This window comes from Diabrotica virgifera, chromosome 1, assembly GCF_917563875.1.
Source record: "Diabrotica virgifera virgifera chromosome 1, PGI_DIABVI_V3a".
Lineage (NCBI taxonomy): Eukaryota > Metazoa > Arthropoda > Insecta > Coleoptera > Chrysomelidae > Diabrotica > Diabrotica virgifera.
The window spans coordinates 113,759,660-113,777,324 of record NC_065443.1 but is presented as its reverse complement, the minus strand read 5'-3'; the positions used below and the strand labels follow the sequence as shown (position 1 = coordinate 113,777,324).

General features: G+C 32.5%; 1 protein-coding gene across 1 annotated transcript in view; it reads right to left on the bottom strand.

The window, feature by feature from the left end:
* LOC114347851 (zinc finger protein 184) overlaps nucleotides 1–17,665 on the bottom strand; it is a 37,674-nt gene that overhangs the window by 14,489 nt on the left and 5,520 nt on the right. The window contains exon 3 of the mRNA XM_028298515.2: nucleotides 2,947–5,167. Within this exon, the coding sequence (XP_028154316.1) occupies nucleotides 2,947–5,167 (2,221 nt within the window). The remainder of the gene's footprint in view (nucleotides 1–2,946; nucleotides 5,168–17,665) is intronic.

The following is a 17,665-nucleotide window of genomic DNA, read 5'->3' as shown; positions in this document are numbered from 1 at the left end:
AATACAATTTTCAGAGAAATACGCCAAAGCTACGCCACACACAGTGCAATAATGTGTATAAGATTGCATTCGGCGACAATGAATTTATTATATTAACAATTTGAACTGTCAATTTCTTTATTTATTGTTTAAAACACAATAAAGTTGATCAGATACCCTCAGTTAAGGAGAAAGAATTAATAATAAAGATATTTTCTTTAGTCAATAGTGTGCTCACTGTCAGTTAAATAGTAACGTGTGGCCTAATATGCCCACACATACCTACTGCGGTAAATACATTATATTTTTAAAAATTTTGGAATGTGTTTAAATCGTAGAACAATTGTAACTTCTGTTTTTATTACAGATTTCAATCCTCTACAAATAACTTCTCATGACTTTTGATGTAACATAATTAGGGAAGCAGGAATTCAACAGTTTAAAATTTTACATTAAGTTTTCTATGGCCCGTTTTCCGATTCACCACCCGGTATATTCTGCCTCCATATTGTAAAATGTACAACCTACTGGCAATTTAATTTATCTGTTTTGTCCCTTGTTCAGTGTTTAGTTAGATGTTAATTTAAGTTTGCCACCAAAATTATTTATATTAATTAAATGACATTCGAGGATACCTTCTTTTTATTGACGAAATGCCCCTGAGGATGCTCTTGTGAGCGAAAGTATACTTGGGCAAGATTTAATTAAATTCAGTGCTCGATATCTGCCTTTTGACTTTAAAATTCATTTATTCGAGCATTCAACCATTTCCTAAGTTTGATAAACAACAAACGAGAGATCAAAACGGTCGCTGGACATTACCGTTTAAGAAACCATCTCTACAAACTAGGGAAGGTGAATGAACAATGGTGCAGAGAGTGCAAAATGGAAGAAGATACTGCCATACACATACTATGCCTGATTGGAACAGCAAAAAAAAACACGTTGTTTCAAGAGCATAAATATGAATGCTCTTTCCATTTACTACTGCGCACAACGCACAACATAATGCATGGATGTCCAAGAAATATTCGCTGACACCTATTTCTCCAACAGCGCGTTTTTTTCAAAAAAGTTTTTATACCGGACGTTCGACAATATTTGCAAACAAAAAATTGGCCAGCAAAGGCGATTCTTATTTTGGACAAATCATCCTGAAGCCGGTATGCTGCGAAGTGACGATGAAAATATCACGTGCTATTTTCTGCCTGCGAATACATCATTAATACAACCAATGGATGAATAGGTCATTTAAACTTTCAAAAGACGATACAGAAAAAAATGTATTCAAAACCTCGTTATGCAAGAGGAATATTCTTTGCAAAAATACTGGATAGCATACAATTTAAAACACGCAATGCTGCTGAAGTGGTGAAATGTTGCGACAAAGTAACGCTGAAAAGAGCGTGGAATAAAAATTATGGTCTGAATCAACCGAAGAGGAAAATGCCCCCGTGACAGCTGAGTGTGAAGTGGTAACAAATGAAGTTATGGCTGAATCAACTGTTTTGTTTTCGTTGCCTAAAGATGTCATAAACGAATGGTTAATTTGTTTTGAGGACGCAAACGGCTTTCGATTGCTGATAGATGATGATGAAATCATTAAAATGGCAACAGAGGCAGACAAAACAGATTCAGAAGCTTACACAGACTTGGAATTTGAGCTGTAGAATTTGGATAGAGAAGCTGTATCACATATGCAACAATTCATCGAGTGGTGTTCTCGCAAAGAGGAAGCCAATAACGTACATGGCATGATCTTACGAGATTAAGAAATTCATCTGTTGCAAAATGTGAAGCCAAAGTAAGACAAACAAAGATTTAACAATATTTTAATCTAAATTGATTCGATTGTACAAACACAAATCCCTCTTATATTGTCAAACAGAACACAAATAAAATTTGAGAGTTGTACAATGAATTTTTAATTTTTTTTATGTTCTGTTAACCATCTTTTCGATTTTCCATCATACCCTTGGTCCGGTGCCCTGACGGATAATTGAGGTTCCACTGTGTATGCAATGTTTGCCTAGATATTTTTTATTATAATTTTTTTGATATGGTGCTTCTCAGAGGCTTTTTCCATTGCGTCACAAGTGACAGAAAAAAAGGTACGTCCGTGATTATAGACATTTATAACATTTGTTCTAGTTGTTGATAGATGGCGCTATAATCGGAGAAAATGATTTACCTATTACATATCTATACGAATAAAATATAAAGTTCTTCTCAGTCTTTCGCTTTGTCATTAATTTTGACGTCATATATGATTTTAAGAATGTAGGGAATCATTGCATGACATTTAAGTTAAATCTGACAGTTGTTAGAATCGTAATCAGCCAAATATGAAAAGGTTATTTCCCTTTTATTTGCAATTTGGTATAAAAGCAAATCAATCATGTTTATTGCAATTATAAAAAGGTATGTTCTTTGATTTGTATAATGGTATAAATTATTGTACAGATTATAGTCGTATTGATAATACGTAAATCATTTTTTTTATTATAGCGCCACCTATCAACAACTAGAATTAATGTTATAAAAGAGTATATTCACGGACATACCTTTTTTTCTGTCACTTCCAACGAAATAAGCCTCTGGGAAAGAGTATACACTATCCGTCAGATAGGAGAATTGCTTTATCCACAAGACTAATGGTGTGTACATTAATACATAAGAGGACAAAGATTCTATTTTACGGGTGAGAATGTTATAGGAGAACATAGCCAATATTGTAAAACCAATAAAAATAGGGACAAATAGGGAACCGTTCAAGTATTACGTAACGCTGGTGGGGGGGGGGGGGGGGTGGGGGTTAAAAAATCTTCAAAAATTGCGTTACGCAATAGTTAAACGCCCATTACAGTGCGTTACGTACAGGGGGAGGGGTGGGTCAAAAATCTTCAAAAATCTCGTTACGTAATACTTGAACGCTGATATCCGTTTAATTTAATTGTATTTGCTTACCTGTATGAATATTCTTATGTTCGTCATGTTTCTGTCTTGTAATAAAAGATTTTTCGCAAATGTCACATTTGTAAGGCTTCAACCCCAGATGTCGCTTCATGTGCAACTTAATGTTCTGCTTCCTGTAGAACAGTTTCCCGCAAAGTCTACACTCTAGAGGATGAATTTTCAAGTGTTCCGTGTATTTGTATTCATTTTGGAAGATATCCCCACAAGTCAGGCATTTGTGCTTAGTTACGTTAGTTTGTTTATTTTGTCTGTGGACTTCTAACCTGTGTTGCTTCAGACTTTTTGCACTATCCAAAACGCAATCGCACAGAGGGCATATTATTTTGATATCTGTTATTTCTATGGGTTCATCTATTTTAACAGAAGCCTCTACAACTATTGCATCATTTTTCAACTCGGCAGGATTCTCTAATTTTAATTTGTTAGTAAATACGTTATCAAAATTAGGTTCACTTTTAGTCTTCACTGTTTTGGCTTTGATAACTAATTTTCTGACAGTCTTTTTCCCTATTTCACTTCCTATTACGGTTTTCTTAGATTTTTCTGGATGTTTTTCCAATTCATGTTCCTTCCTCTCTTTAGAAGTTGCGAAATCTTCCCCACATGTAGAACATTTAAAATTAAGAGGTGGACCTGTGTAACTAATTATTGTAGGTAGATCATTATCATTATCATAATCGATTGCTTCAGAAGATACCTGAGTGACGTTTTGCCTTTTCAATGATGGCGTATCAAAGCTTTCACTATCAGAAGCATCCCAAGACTCCCTTCCTATCATTTCATAATGATGAGACATTCTTGAGTTACATTCTTGATATTGGAGTCTATTCCAAGTGAGATCACTACTACCACCCAAACTCTCCTGTCCAGAAAGTTCACCCCTTGCAGGCATTCTTTCGTCTGATCTTATGTTAACATGAGAACTTCCACGAGACATGCTTTCTTCCAAGTCCCGATGTTCTGCATAATCGATTTTTGAATGTTCGTAATCGTTTATTGGGTGGTCATAATCGATTTTTGTATGTTCTGTGTAATCGATTTTGTGGTGTTCATAATCGATTTTTGGAGGTTGTTCATAATCGATTTTGGGGTGCTCGTAATCATCCTCTTTTCGATGATTTGCATAGTCAACCTTTGATGGTTCATGTATTTCCCCTATAGTCATTAGAGTCGTGGGTCTATCGTTAATCGGACTTTCGAAATTTTCCACATGTGAAGCCACTGGATTTGTCGTAAAATCACCTATGATAACAATATCGTCCAAATTGACGAAATCCATGTGATCATTTCCGTGCAATATATTAGCAGAAGTATAAATAGGTTCCGATTGTTCGTAACTTTCAGGTTCCTTGTGTGTTGTGTAGGCCACTGATACATTGCTTGTAGTTGGAGTATGGAAGCTTTCTTGATAGTGATTATTTTGGGGATTCAAATAGAAATATTCTGTCTGGCCCATATCTACAAAATTACGTCTATGCTCAGGTACTGGCTCTTGAGGTTCGATCTGGGGTAATGGCGAATTGCTAGGCGCATTTTGGGTTTGACATGCTTTACTAAGTTCTGAATCAGTCTTCCAATCTGAATGGTGTGAATGTGGGGAATCAACAAAATCTTTTGATTCAATGTTCTCCTCTTCTGGAGCACAATCTTCTTCACCAGCACTATCTACGTATTCATCAGGAGGTACATCATTTAACTCTGCTTGTTCGCTTTCAAACTCTTCTTCCACAGTTTTCACTTCACTTACTGCATTTTTCTTGGATGGTTCAAGTGGAATATTTTCTTCTTCCTCCTCAACTCTCGTTTCTGCTTTTGACGTTAAATCTATACTTTCCTTATTAACCTCAATATTTTCTTCTTTCTTATTTTCCTCATCATCCTCCACAATAATCCCCTCTGCTGGTGGAGGTACACTGGGTAATTCAAACGGTAGTGCCCTCATTTGGGGAGGATGCAAAGAATTACTCGACAAAATTACCTGCTGTTGTTGATACACATATGGCATCATCTGAGGATTATAAATTGAAGGATGATAGAGATATTGTGGCGACAGAGGATTTACTTGTAGCACATTTCCCTGGGGAGAAGTTGTGCTCATACTTTGCTGATAAATGAAAACGTGGTTTCCATGTACAGGAGATACGTTTGGGGGAGGGCCCAATTGCACTGGTGTTGGCTGATTCCATGATTGGTTCAATATCGATGAATTTGCCTGTAAAATTTTATTTAATTAATGTTTTTAATCAACCGAACTTTATTTTATTTTGTATTGAGAGAGATAGTAATAAATCACTGTTGGGTGACCATTCCTTTAGCCGGGTACACACATGTCTGTAAATGAGGGAAAGTAGCTGGCATGCCTTTACTGGTAAAACAAAAAAGCAGGGTAGATTTTTACACATGCCAGTGCTAGTAAACAATTGAGTGGTTTTCATGTGAAACTAAAAAGTATTTGTTTTGTAATTAAAAGCTTTTGAGTTTCCAACAAAAAAGGCGATCCATGGAAGGTATTCGGAATGAATTAACCCTCGTAAGGCGGTGAGACTTCCTTTTTCTCACCTATATTTTTTAATAATCTTTTTTGATTTTTGTCAATTTTTTAATTTGCATTAAATTCAATTCTAAACGCATCCCACCCATTACAGTAATTAAAATTCATTGCGTTTACGTGATGTTTTGGAAAAGTGACTGTGGGGTGCAAATGCATCGTCGTTAACGTTTGCCATAATATTTGGAAACTTATAATTTCTTAAATGTGTTTCGAGAGAATTTTGTTATTTTACAATTTTACGTTTGTTTTGTTTGAAATAGTAATGTCAGCTTGTAATACAATCCGCAAGAATTTACTATCAGTTGGTGCAACTTCTTGTGTAGGAGGATTGATAACACTCGGGGTAACTATATCAATCAAATACACCACTGCACCTGTAAAAATTATTTGATTGAAATATGTATCAGCTTGTAATACAATCCGCAACAATTTACTATGCGAGTAGGTTGGTGCGACTTCTTGCGTAGGATGATTGATATTATGCTGTAATATTACTGTCGACAGAACATTTTGATGAAAAAGTTGGTGAAGAAGACGCCTATACTTGAAATGATACCGTAAAATGGGGTGACTTTGACCGATTTTGTACTTTAATCCTATAAAAATCATATTTTAAATTTTGCTACATTTTTGTATATGCAAATATGTTATGGGTTTAGGCGTCTACTTTCAGTAGCTTAGTTTATAATTACAAGAAAATAATCATGACTTAGAAAAAAATAAATAAAAAATGCCTTTGGTCAACTTCACCCCATTTGGGGGGAAGTTGACCGTATATGGTTTTTGCCTGTTAAACTTATTTTTCTTTTAGGTGGGGTTAATTTTACCGTTTTTTAAACCATTTTTTCTTAATTGGTTATATCGGTGGATTTAACAACCCTTGGAATATTAATTCTTTTTTTAATTTAAAAATGAATTCTTAGATAGTTATAAATTTGAATCGTTAAAAATAATTTTAAAAATTATATAGGGTGGCTGAAGTATATCACAATAGATCTTTTTCTATGTTTTTGGTCAAATTCACCCCAGCGGTCAAAGTAACCCCATTTTACGGTACTTCGTTATAATAAAACAAAAGGAGCTGTTGCCGTAGTGGACAAAATGGCACAACAATTCACAACACATCGCCAAACACGCAGAAGGCCTATAGTAATATTTTAATATCACCTATTAGATTTCAGCCATAAACGCTTTCAAAATTTGGAAAATAAAATCCAAATTACAATGGAAACCATTTTTGGATGCAAGACGAAGTATTTTGTTAGACTTAGGATGGGGATTGGTGAAAGAAAATGTTATCTACAGATATCAAAATACAGATAATATGCACTCTCAGTTACGTCAAATGATGATAATTGATGTTCCACCTGGAGCTAACAGAGATCGGGACAAAGTCAAGAAAGTAGGTGTTGCTTATGTCAGAGAAAAAAATAATCGAAAAAAGTCCTGACATTACTGTATTGTGTGTAAAAACTTTGTTTATGTTGCTCACTCTGTGAAAAATTTCATGTGTTTGCCTTGCAACCATAATTAATTTTTCTTATTAAGAAATAAGCACTTTGTAAAATTATGTTTCATAGTATAATAAAATAGTTCTAATTATCTTTCAAATTAATTTTTTATTTGACTTTCACATATAAAAAAAGTGAATAAACCGTTGGGGTGCAAATGCACCCTGCACCCTTGTTTACGTAAGAATCTGAGAACCACTTTACGAGGGTTAAACAAGCAAATACTATTGCTTATGGTCATGGATAATTGTTAGAAATTTAATAATGAATCCAACCTTTTCCTCTTGAATTTTGATGTAAGCATTATCACAAGCTATTTTATTTTTATATAGAGATGATTTAGGTGAATTCCAAATACACTCTAATTACATAGCTATAAATTGAAATTAATTTGATGGTTTTTTCATCACATTTTCAATTCTCTGCTAGCTACTGGCATGTCCGTAGCGGTAGCGCGCGTTCACACATGCCAATGACACTCACACGCATGCGCCTTGCATCTCACAGCACGCTACTAGCAAGAAAAATCAAATTCTTTGCGATTAGCTAACATGCCAGTTAATGTACGCACTTGCCAGTTTGGGGACAGCGGGTGGTGCTTGCTAGGTACTGGTATGCAAGTGTGCCAGTAACAGGCGTGTGTATCTCCGGCTTTAGATGTAGCTCTCTATTATATTAATTTTTTATTACTAATGCAGAGCTCAATAATAAACTTACTATTCAGGATAAAAGTATCGAAATAAAATGTTTTTTAAAAAAAATTGTCAGATTTTATATGCGAAATGTTCCATAAATGCAGTGCAAGTATTTAAAAAATTAGGAAGATAAATAAACTGGCTTTTATCTTCAGTTAGTACACAAATAAAGAATTAGATGGTTAAAGCCATCAAGTAAAAAACAATTATTTATTTATTATTTAAAATTATTCTTGGAAAACAGGCTCTTTATTTACATTACAACAAAGCGAGTGGTGTTTTCATGGCAATTTGCTCTTCTTAATAGAAAACGCTCATTTACCATACAGTGTGTCAAAGCCAAATGATATAAACTCATTATTTCTACAATGAGCGATTTTGAAAATAAATCCCAAGACAGGTAGATTTTTATTTTTAAATTATAATTTTTTGGTATTAGTGACTTCATCTGTCTGGGTGTGATGATGTAATCGATGATTTTTTTAAATCAGAATAGCGGGTGCTATCTCATTTGAGAAAGGTAATCCATTTCTATATTCAGTAATATAAACATTAACATAATTTTTTTTATTTACATTAACGTGCTCGGCAACTATGGCCACTCGCACGGGACGATTACAAACAAGATTACAAGAGGTATAATTAAAGAGCATTAACAATGTCATAAAAAAAAATTTAAAGTTTATGATACAACGATATTTTTTTTTAAACTGAAGAACTCTGTCTAACTGGTTGGTATCACTGGTTGGTATCACATAGCTGCGGTTTGAGTTTGAGCTGTTGTCTTACTACACTGAACTGATGACATTCGGTAATAATGTGGTTCACGGTAAGTTGGCACTGGCATGTTAAACAGATAGGCCGGATATCTGATGACATCAGGAAGCCGTGAGTAAGTTTGGTGTGGCCTATACGGATTCTTCTTATAATTCTAAGGTCTTGTCTAGAGAGTCCTGTGGGGGCCAGTGTAAAGTGGCTTATATACTGAGGGCTGGATTGCACGTAAATATGTATTTAAGGAGCTCCAGTGGGTTTGCCATAATCTCCATGTGAATCTGTACGCTTCTGTTTTCAAATCTTTACCGGATGTGGGTTGTTGACGTGGTATCTGTTGAAGCCGTTTTAGCATGCTGATCTGCAAGTTCATTGCCAGGTATACCAATGTGAGATGGAATCCATATAAATGTAATCTTAGTGTTTAAGGTAGAAAGGTGGTGGTAACAATGATGGATATTTTGGACAAGAGGATGATCGGTAAATAATTCCTGAATGCATAAAATGGAAGCTAGAGAGTCTGTACAAATGGCAACATTTATGTTCGGGAGGTTAATATTATTAACATAATTATTTATACACAGTGTCCAAAAACAATTTTCTTAATTAAATTAATTGGCACAAAAAAAAAGAATGTATGTAATTTATTTAATTCAAAATAAAAATCGACGAGGAAAATAAATTCCTGTAGCTTGCTGTATACCATGAATCACAAAAAATTATTAAGGTACGATTTCAACGACTGCAGGCGGCAGTTAGAGTTGTCACCATGGCGACGTTATTACGTTGCACTATTAATTTGTTTAATTATTAGCAACTGCTGTCCGGCAGAACGTTAGTTGCTAATAAATATACAAATTAATAATGTAAAGTAATGAAGTCGTTATGGTGACAACTCTAACGGCTGTCTGCAGTCGCTGACGGAATCGTACCTTTAGATTTATTTGTAAAAGGTATATTTATAAAATCCCTAAAAAGGGCTACATCAAAACAAAACATTTTCGGAATTACAATTCCATCATCAGTGTTTATTTCAGGTTAAATCGCATGCCTAAGCCACCAAGAGATTAGGGTAAAACCCTTTAAATGTTATAAAGTTTTTAAAAAATGTACATTCTATCATTTTAACAACATTATGTACATTGTACATAATGTTAAAATGATAGAATGTTGCCAGAAGTTAAATCCAGCGAAAACTTTAAACATTCTATCATTTTAACAACATTATGTACAATGTACTGTTATATTTCTATTTGATATGAAAATTAAAATTTGATAATTATAAACAAAATTCAATTTAATATAAAATATTTTCAATTTTCTCAACCACGGGCATATAAATTTAGAACAACCTGTATACAACAAATTGTTATATTTAATTTTAAGAAGTGATTAAATAAGACTCAAGTGAAATCGATAATAGGTCATAATCGTTGTTCGCGGAAGGTTCGATCATTAGCCGATGCTAAATAAGACTTAGTAGAAATAGAGAATAGGTCATTAAAATTTTGTAATTAGTAGAAAGTAATTTTAGAATGGGAATTAACTATTTTTCTTTTGAAATCCATTAAGCATATTTAGAAAGTTTAAAAATTGGTTTTGAGGAATACTGCGAATGAGAGTTGGTGGTGGAAGTTTGATTTGTGAATCTGGAAGGGATATTTAGAAAGTAGGGGAATGAATGACAAATAGAGATCAGAATGTTTTGAGCTGTCGAGAAGTGAAGTCCAGTAGTAGACGGTAGTGTACGGAGAGTGAGAAAGCCGGTGTAGTTCCGTGAGTGTGGAGTATCTATCGTGGAACGAGAGGTAGGCCAGGTTGAGAGTAAAAGAACCTCTTTGAGCAAAGAGTTCCCGGTAGCTGATTGCAGTTTCGAAAAAGGTAGAACACAGCATCACGACAGAAGCAGGAAGCGAGAGCTATACGAGATAGTTTCAGAGGAGAACATTACTGGAAGCCAGGACGAGGTTTTGATTGCAGCCAAGGATAGCAGGAAACGGGTCTTGTGTGAAGACATTCTCAGTTCACCAGAAAAAGGTCAGTCTCATTTGTTTGGACATGAATGTATGGGTTTTTCGTATTAAATACCACATTTAAAATTAAAGAAACATAATCAATAATATCAGAAAAGCTTCATCAAACTTAAATAGAATTGTTGCTAATAAATCATAATAGTTAAATGTTAATAAAAACTTTCAATTGGAAACCAAAAGGAAATAAGATTCCCATGTGTAAATGTTATGTTTAAGAATAATAAGATATAGCAAATATTAAGCAGTGATTGCCATTTAAATAAAATAAACAATATTTTGATTACAATTGTAACCCATATGTGTTATTATTTTACTCTTTTCTTTCCTATCCCGATTAGGAACCATTAAGAAATACTTAGAAGCCACGTATGTAAGTACTTAATTTTATAAAAAGCCCTGAGATTGAAAACACATTGATATGTGATCTGGTAAATTAATTAGATTATTATTCATGCATTGATTAAATTAAATGACATATAAAAATATTATCTCATATCAATAATAAAGATCACATCAGTACATATGTACAATGTACATAATGTTGTTAAATCATCTATCAAAAATCATCTATCTGTTGTCTATCATTTTAACAACATTATGTACAATGTACATATGTACAATGTACATAATGTTGTTAAAATGATAGAATGTTTAAAGTTTTCGCTGGATTTAACTTCTGGCTTTGGAAGAGGAAATAGGAAGACTTTGACGTTTGGAAGGCAAAACTGTCAAACATTGTGTTTGTTTATATTATTTTCACCACATGTTTCTTAAGTTTTCTACTGTTAACAGTTTTTTAGTTGTATTTCCCGAACATTTTGTTTAGTTTTTAGTTGTAGAAGTACTTTAACAATTTTATTTAGTTTTAAGCAGTGAATAAATAAACATGAGTGCATATAAAGTTGTTGGTAGACAATACAAATGTTGCCGGTAGGTACATCGATGTACAGTGGTAGGTACAAGCAAAAGCTTGGCAAAATAATATAGTTCCACTTTCCCTCAAGGGGTCTGAGTTAACCTATGGATTAGATTAGACGTTTTCCAAGTGTAAGTAACATGGATATAGTTAGTCATTTAGCATTTTTATAGAACGTTTTATAGCATTTAACCATTGCTTTTGTGTCTCAGATAATAACTTATTTAGTTGTTTTATGTTTTTGTCTCTCAGACGATAACTTTTTAGTTGTTTTACGCTTAAAATGTAGTACTGATGGTAACTGATAAAACTGAACTTATCATGAATACAGTAGAACCCCGAAAATCCGAACTAATTGAGGGGACAGCCTGTTCGGATTCCGAAAAGTTCGGATTATCCGAAAGTTAGCCTAACTAGTAATTCAAAGTTTTCATTGTCGTTGATTTTGAGTCGCAAAACGTTCTCGTAAGACTGTGGACAATGTTTTTGGACTCAAGTTGACTACGAGAGAATCGAAGTAAGTTTATGTTTAACCTTTATAAGTATAAGCAAGGCTAATTGGTTTATGCCAAAGCCAATTATAAATAAAAAAAAACTTTTATAAGCACTACATATTTATTAAAGTACGTCTTCATTTTTAACAAATTTTAAATGCCAAAGTTCTATTAATCCTACATTGTTCAATTTTCTGGTATTACTCTTTATAATAAACATGTTTTTAAGTTTTTGTCTTGAATTTTTTAATTTTTTTCACTTTCCGTTGGTTCGGATTTGCCGAACGTTCGGATTAGCGGGGTTCGGATTTGCGAGGTTCTACTGTACTTCGCATTCCACACTTCAAAACACAACAGAAATGAGGCATATTATCTTTTTAGATTAATTCTTCTAGTGAGAATGTTAAATTACTCCTTATACAAAACAAAATTATGTACAAAGAAACACAACTAAATTGATTTAAAACACATTAACAGCTGACAGAATAACATTTATGTTTGCCTCCCCGCTGTCAGATTGATTTAACTTTGACAGCATACTGGAATGATCTATTTTCCTTTCAATTTGACGTTTATTTGTGTCAGCTGAAAAGAATAGACCAGAAGAATTGTGACATCACAATTGATTTTAAAGTTGGTTATCTCGAATATGGTTCGAGATATCAAACATCCGTTTTCAGATTTGGATTCAGGAGACAAAACTACATGAGGAAACCATCAGTAGGTCGGCTCCAAGCATTACAGGGGCGAAAACGAACAAACGAATGAATGAATGAATGAATGAATGAACGAATAGATTTTGTGAATTTATAAACAAAAAAGTTTTCTTTAACCCTTTGTTAGTATCGGTGTCACACACTGATGACAGAATTATTGCAAATAACTTCTCAAACAATATATTGTTATACTAGTATTTTTCATTTTGTATCTATTGTTTTTCACTAAAACATTTTCAAAAATATTTTTCAGTCATTCCTAAACACAATATAGAATATTTGTATGAATTTTATAGCAATAACTATTTTTTTAACTTGTCGGTCTTTGACACATTTTGTAGAACATGCTGATTCACTGTAGAACATACAATTCGATGCTCTGTATTTTAATGCAACTAATGGAAGTTTAAAAATACCCCTCAACACCTAATGGTATAAGAGGAACGATTAGGTATGTGTAAAAATAGTATAAGAACTAAAATATACAACGGATCAGTAAACACACCACAATGTCATTTAACCCTTTCAACTCGTATTTAATATTTCCAAACCTCAGCTCCTGTGCCGGCAGAAATAATTTCGTTTGAATACATGCCATGGATGTGCTTACTAATCTATAGTCATATTTGGATGCGGATATGCATCACCAGAGCTGAAAAGGTTAAACAAAATAGACAAAATGGTGAATAACGGCCTTATATTGTGTATAGGAGCCCTAAGAAGCACACTGATTAGTAACCTACAAGCTGAATGCTATGAAATGCAAAATACACCAGTTGTTTTTAGCAGACTTGACAGAATAATATTATATAAAAAGGAAACACCTGTAGTAGATTTCTATCAAAAATAATATATTATAAACAACTATAAATAAATATCACACAATCCAAATTACAATATTAGACCAGCCGCATCTGTAAAAATATTAGTACATTTGGACGTTGAGAGGCGACTCAAATTTTTTTGCAGAAATTGCTTGAAAATAAATCAAATAATAATATTTGAGTTATCCTACCTCTCAAAAAGGTCCGGAACATTGTTTAAATAATTAAAATGTCAAAAAATGAAGGAAAAATTCGTAAGGAAATTGCGTAATTAAATTTCCTACAATATAGAATTGGTTAAAAATTAAAAAAAAAAATAGTCACCCTTGTTGCAAAATAGCAATAATTGCGAAAAAACCATACAAAAACAAGTATTCGCATTTTACGTTTTTCAACCTTTTATGCTACACTTAGGACCTTCATATTTCACCCAGAAAAACTCTATGATACAGTAAAACAATACTGTAAATTTCATTAAGATCGGTTCAATAGATTTTGCAAAATAAATTTTGCAATCCAGCTTTCGCAAAAAAATTTATTTTTTCAAAATGTTACAGGACTGAAAATAAAGCAGAGAGCAAGTTGAAATTTTTTTTGCGTATAGAAGTGTACAGTAACTTTCATTTGCAATTTGCAAAATTAAAATCGATTAACTACCACGGCGTCAGGAATTTTTTTAAATAAACATTAATTATTGGTGCTACGCGCAGGACAGCGGATAGTTTGTTCTGATTGGGCATTCCAATGACTTTTGATAATGATTGATACATTTTAATTTTTATTACATTTCGATATAAATAAATAAATTTGTTTATTGCAAAATAAAAACACATACTCTATCTTTTGACATAATACTTTTTTTAGCAAATACTTTCTTTGTTCATATATTTTAACTTAGAGAATAAAAGTTTATTATTTTTAAACATATGCAATTGTTTAAACCATATTTCACAAACAATAATAAAATTAGTTTGATTTTTGTGGAATTAAAATATTAAAATACAACAAAATATAGAGTAAGAAAATAATATATTAGATAAAGATTGGAAGAAATTTTGGTGGAAATCAACTTGTGTGAATCGAACACCGCTGTCCTGCGCGTATCACCAAAAATTAATGTTTATTTAAAAAATTTCCTGACGCCGCACAGTGGTTCCAAATGCTGAAAACGTGGTCATAAGACGAAAAAAAAGTCTCTATCTAGGGATTTTCATAGTTACAGTTGTTTTCTCATACTATCGTAGAGTCGTAATACGCAGGTATAAGGATCGAACTGGATGTATTCTGGTTCATAACTCAGGAACAAGTGAGCCCTGTCCAAGGTTAATTTGGCAGGCAGAGAAAGTGAAAAAGAACGCGTATAATTAAAATGCTGTAAAACGTTTTGTAGTTTATCAATTTTATTGCTGTAAAGCAGGTTCTTCTTTTTTTAAGTATGTAGTAATGTAAGGTGTAATTTAACTTAAGATTTAGTAACAATAAACGCCTTAAATTTGTTAATACATAAATAGTGAAAATATACTTGAAATAATCAAAATTCTGTAAAGATATATCCAAAAAGTACAAAATTCTGCGACTAATGTTTATTAATCTTAAACTGTATAGTATTAAGATACAGAATCACTTTGGTTTAGCTGCCTATAACTGCCTATGCATTTCTGGCTGTTGTTTGAATGCAAAAGTGAGAAATGACGCATATTGCCTGATTCTGGCCACTGTTGAGTATGTATGGGCGGTTGTACATAAGTAATAGGTTCTGAATATTGTACTTAATAAAGAAAATGTATTTGGAATCAGCAATTTCAAAAGTCCCTTATAATATAAAATTTTAAACAAATATGCGTTTAAAATAAAATTTTTGGAATTCCTTTCTGTCATATTGGATCCGCCATTTTGTTTAAACAAAAAGTAATGTTAGATTTGTAATCAGCGACATTCAACTACAAAATTTGACAAAAAAATTTACGTTTTGATTGATATTTTCAATTTCTTTCCGCCATGTTGGATCCGCCATTTTGTTTTTCAGAAAAAGTAATGTCAGATTCGTAATCAGCGATGTCAAAAACCCTTAGGAACGAAATTAATTCCTAAGTGTATAAACAATGTACGTTTTTAAATGTTCATGAGCTCGTTTTCGGCATTTGGAACCACTGTGCGCCGTGGTAATTAATCGATTTTAATTTTGCAAATTGCAAATGAAAGGAACAGTACACTTCTATAAGCAAAAAAAAATTCATCTTGCTATCTGCTTTATTTTCAGTCCTGCAACATTTTAAAAAAATGAATTTTTTTTGCGAAAGCTGGATTGCAAAATTTATTTTGCAAAATCTATTAAACCGATCTTAATCAAATTTACAGTGTTCTTTTACTATATCAAAATTTTTCTGGGTAAAATGCGTAAACGTAAAATTCGAATACTTGTTTTTGTATGTTTTTTTTTTCGCAAATATTGCTATTTTGCAACAAGGGTGACTATTTTTTAAATTTTTAACCAATTCTGTATTGTAGGAAATTTAATTACGCAACTTTTATGTTTGTACAATTTTTCTCAGAAATGAAGTTTTAAAGTTATAATCAAAAAACCAATAAAAAATCGAATTTTTTCTTCATATTTTGACATTTTGATCATTTAAACAATGTTCCGGACCATTTTGAGTGGGAGGATAACTCAAATATTATTATTTTAGTTATTTTCAAGCAATTTCTGCAAAAAAATTTGAGTCACCTCTCAACGTCCATGTCAAAACAGATGCGCCCTGGACTATATTGACTTTAATATTATGAAACAAGTTTGGGTTACAATACATGTTAAGAGACATATAGTAGTAGGTGAGGCAAGTATGCTAAATTTGCAGTTACTCGAGGGTTATGGGGACCTATAACCAAAAAAAGTTAAGTTTTCCATTTTAGTGGCTACTTTTTTTCTATTATCAGGTTGACTGCCGAACATAGGTGTATTATGTATAGATCATTTTTATCAGCAAGCTGGCATCGTGGGTAGAGATGTATTTTTGTTGCGGCATTGTTTAATAAGTTTGTTTATATCAGTTTCTCGTGTTGGTTTTAAAAATTTTATTATGGTCTGTGTAGAATGTTTTGATGAGTTTCACAAAAACTGATGATTTTACTGTTCATTTTTTATTGTTTTACCTTTTCATAACTTAGCAAATAATTTTGTTGGTTTTTATTTTAGTCGCTTATGACTTTTGCAAATACATAAATGTATGTATTTTACCACTGCAATTGAATATTCTTACACACCTATAGGTGCATTCTGGCACCAAGTAAGTGATTTCTGTATCTGATGCCAATTTAGTTTTTTTGTGTAATTCTTATCACAATACCTTCACACAATTACATTTATATTTAACTTAATGTTCTAATTTCAAGACTGATTTGTCAATTGCAAAATGTTTTAGATATTTAGATTTTTTACTTTACTTTATATTATAGGACTAGCTCTAAATTGTTAAATGAGAGCAAGTAATTTTAATTTTTTTGTTGTTGTTTATTATGTATTTACCAATTTTGTACCTACTAGCACTAGTTCTTATTTTGAATTCTTTTTATAATTTGTGTGACATTTTAATTGTATCATGTACTAATGGACTTCGGTCCGTCAATAAATAATAAATAAATAATAACTTTATTTAGACATTCATGTATACAACAATACACACATATCTTTAAAAAATTAGTTCGCACAGGACACAAATGTTATAATTTTTATCAGCAGTTAACCTGTTATAGTGCCATCTATCCATAATCCGAAAAAATGTCTCGAATAAAAGTTACTTATTTTTACGCAAGGAATCCAAATCTGAAATAAAGAATGGGAGCTCCTATTTAAGATTTTAAAGTAACCCCCCACCCCACCTCTGAGGGTGGGTCATGTTGGATATCATTGAATAGATTTTTAAAAAATATTAAACACATATTTCTCAGTTTTTTGATGTGATGTTCATTTCGCTAAACAGCCATTCCAGAAATAATGAGCCCAAATGCAAAATAATAAAGTTTTATAATAAAATGAAATTTCATTAGAAAAGGCATTAAAACATTCTAATAAAACTAAATCAGAACCTAAAATTAAAAATTTGTCTATTTATTTAGGTTTTTTGTGCACCCAAAGTTTGACAAGCTGATACTGTGCTCAATGTCTTAAATGTCCTCAAGTTGGCCCACCTGATTTCTTC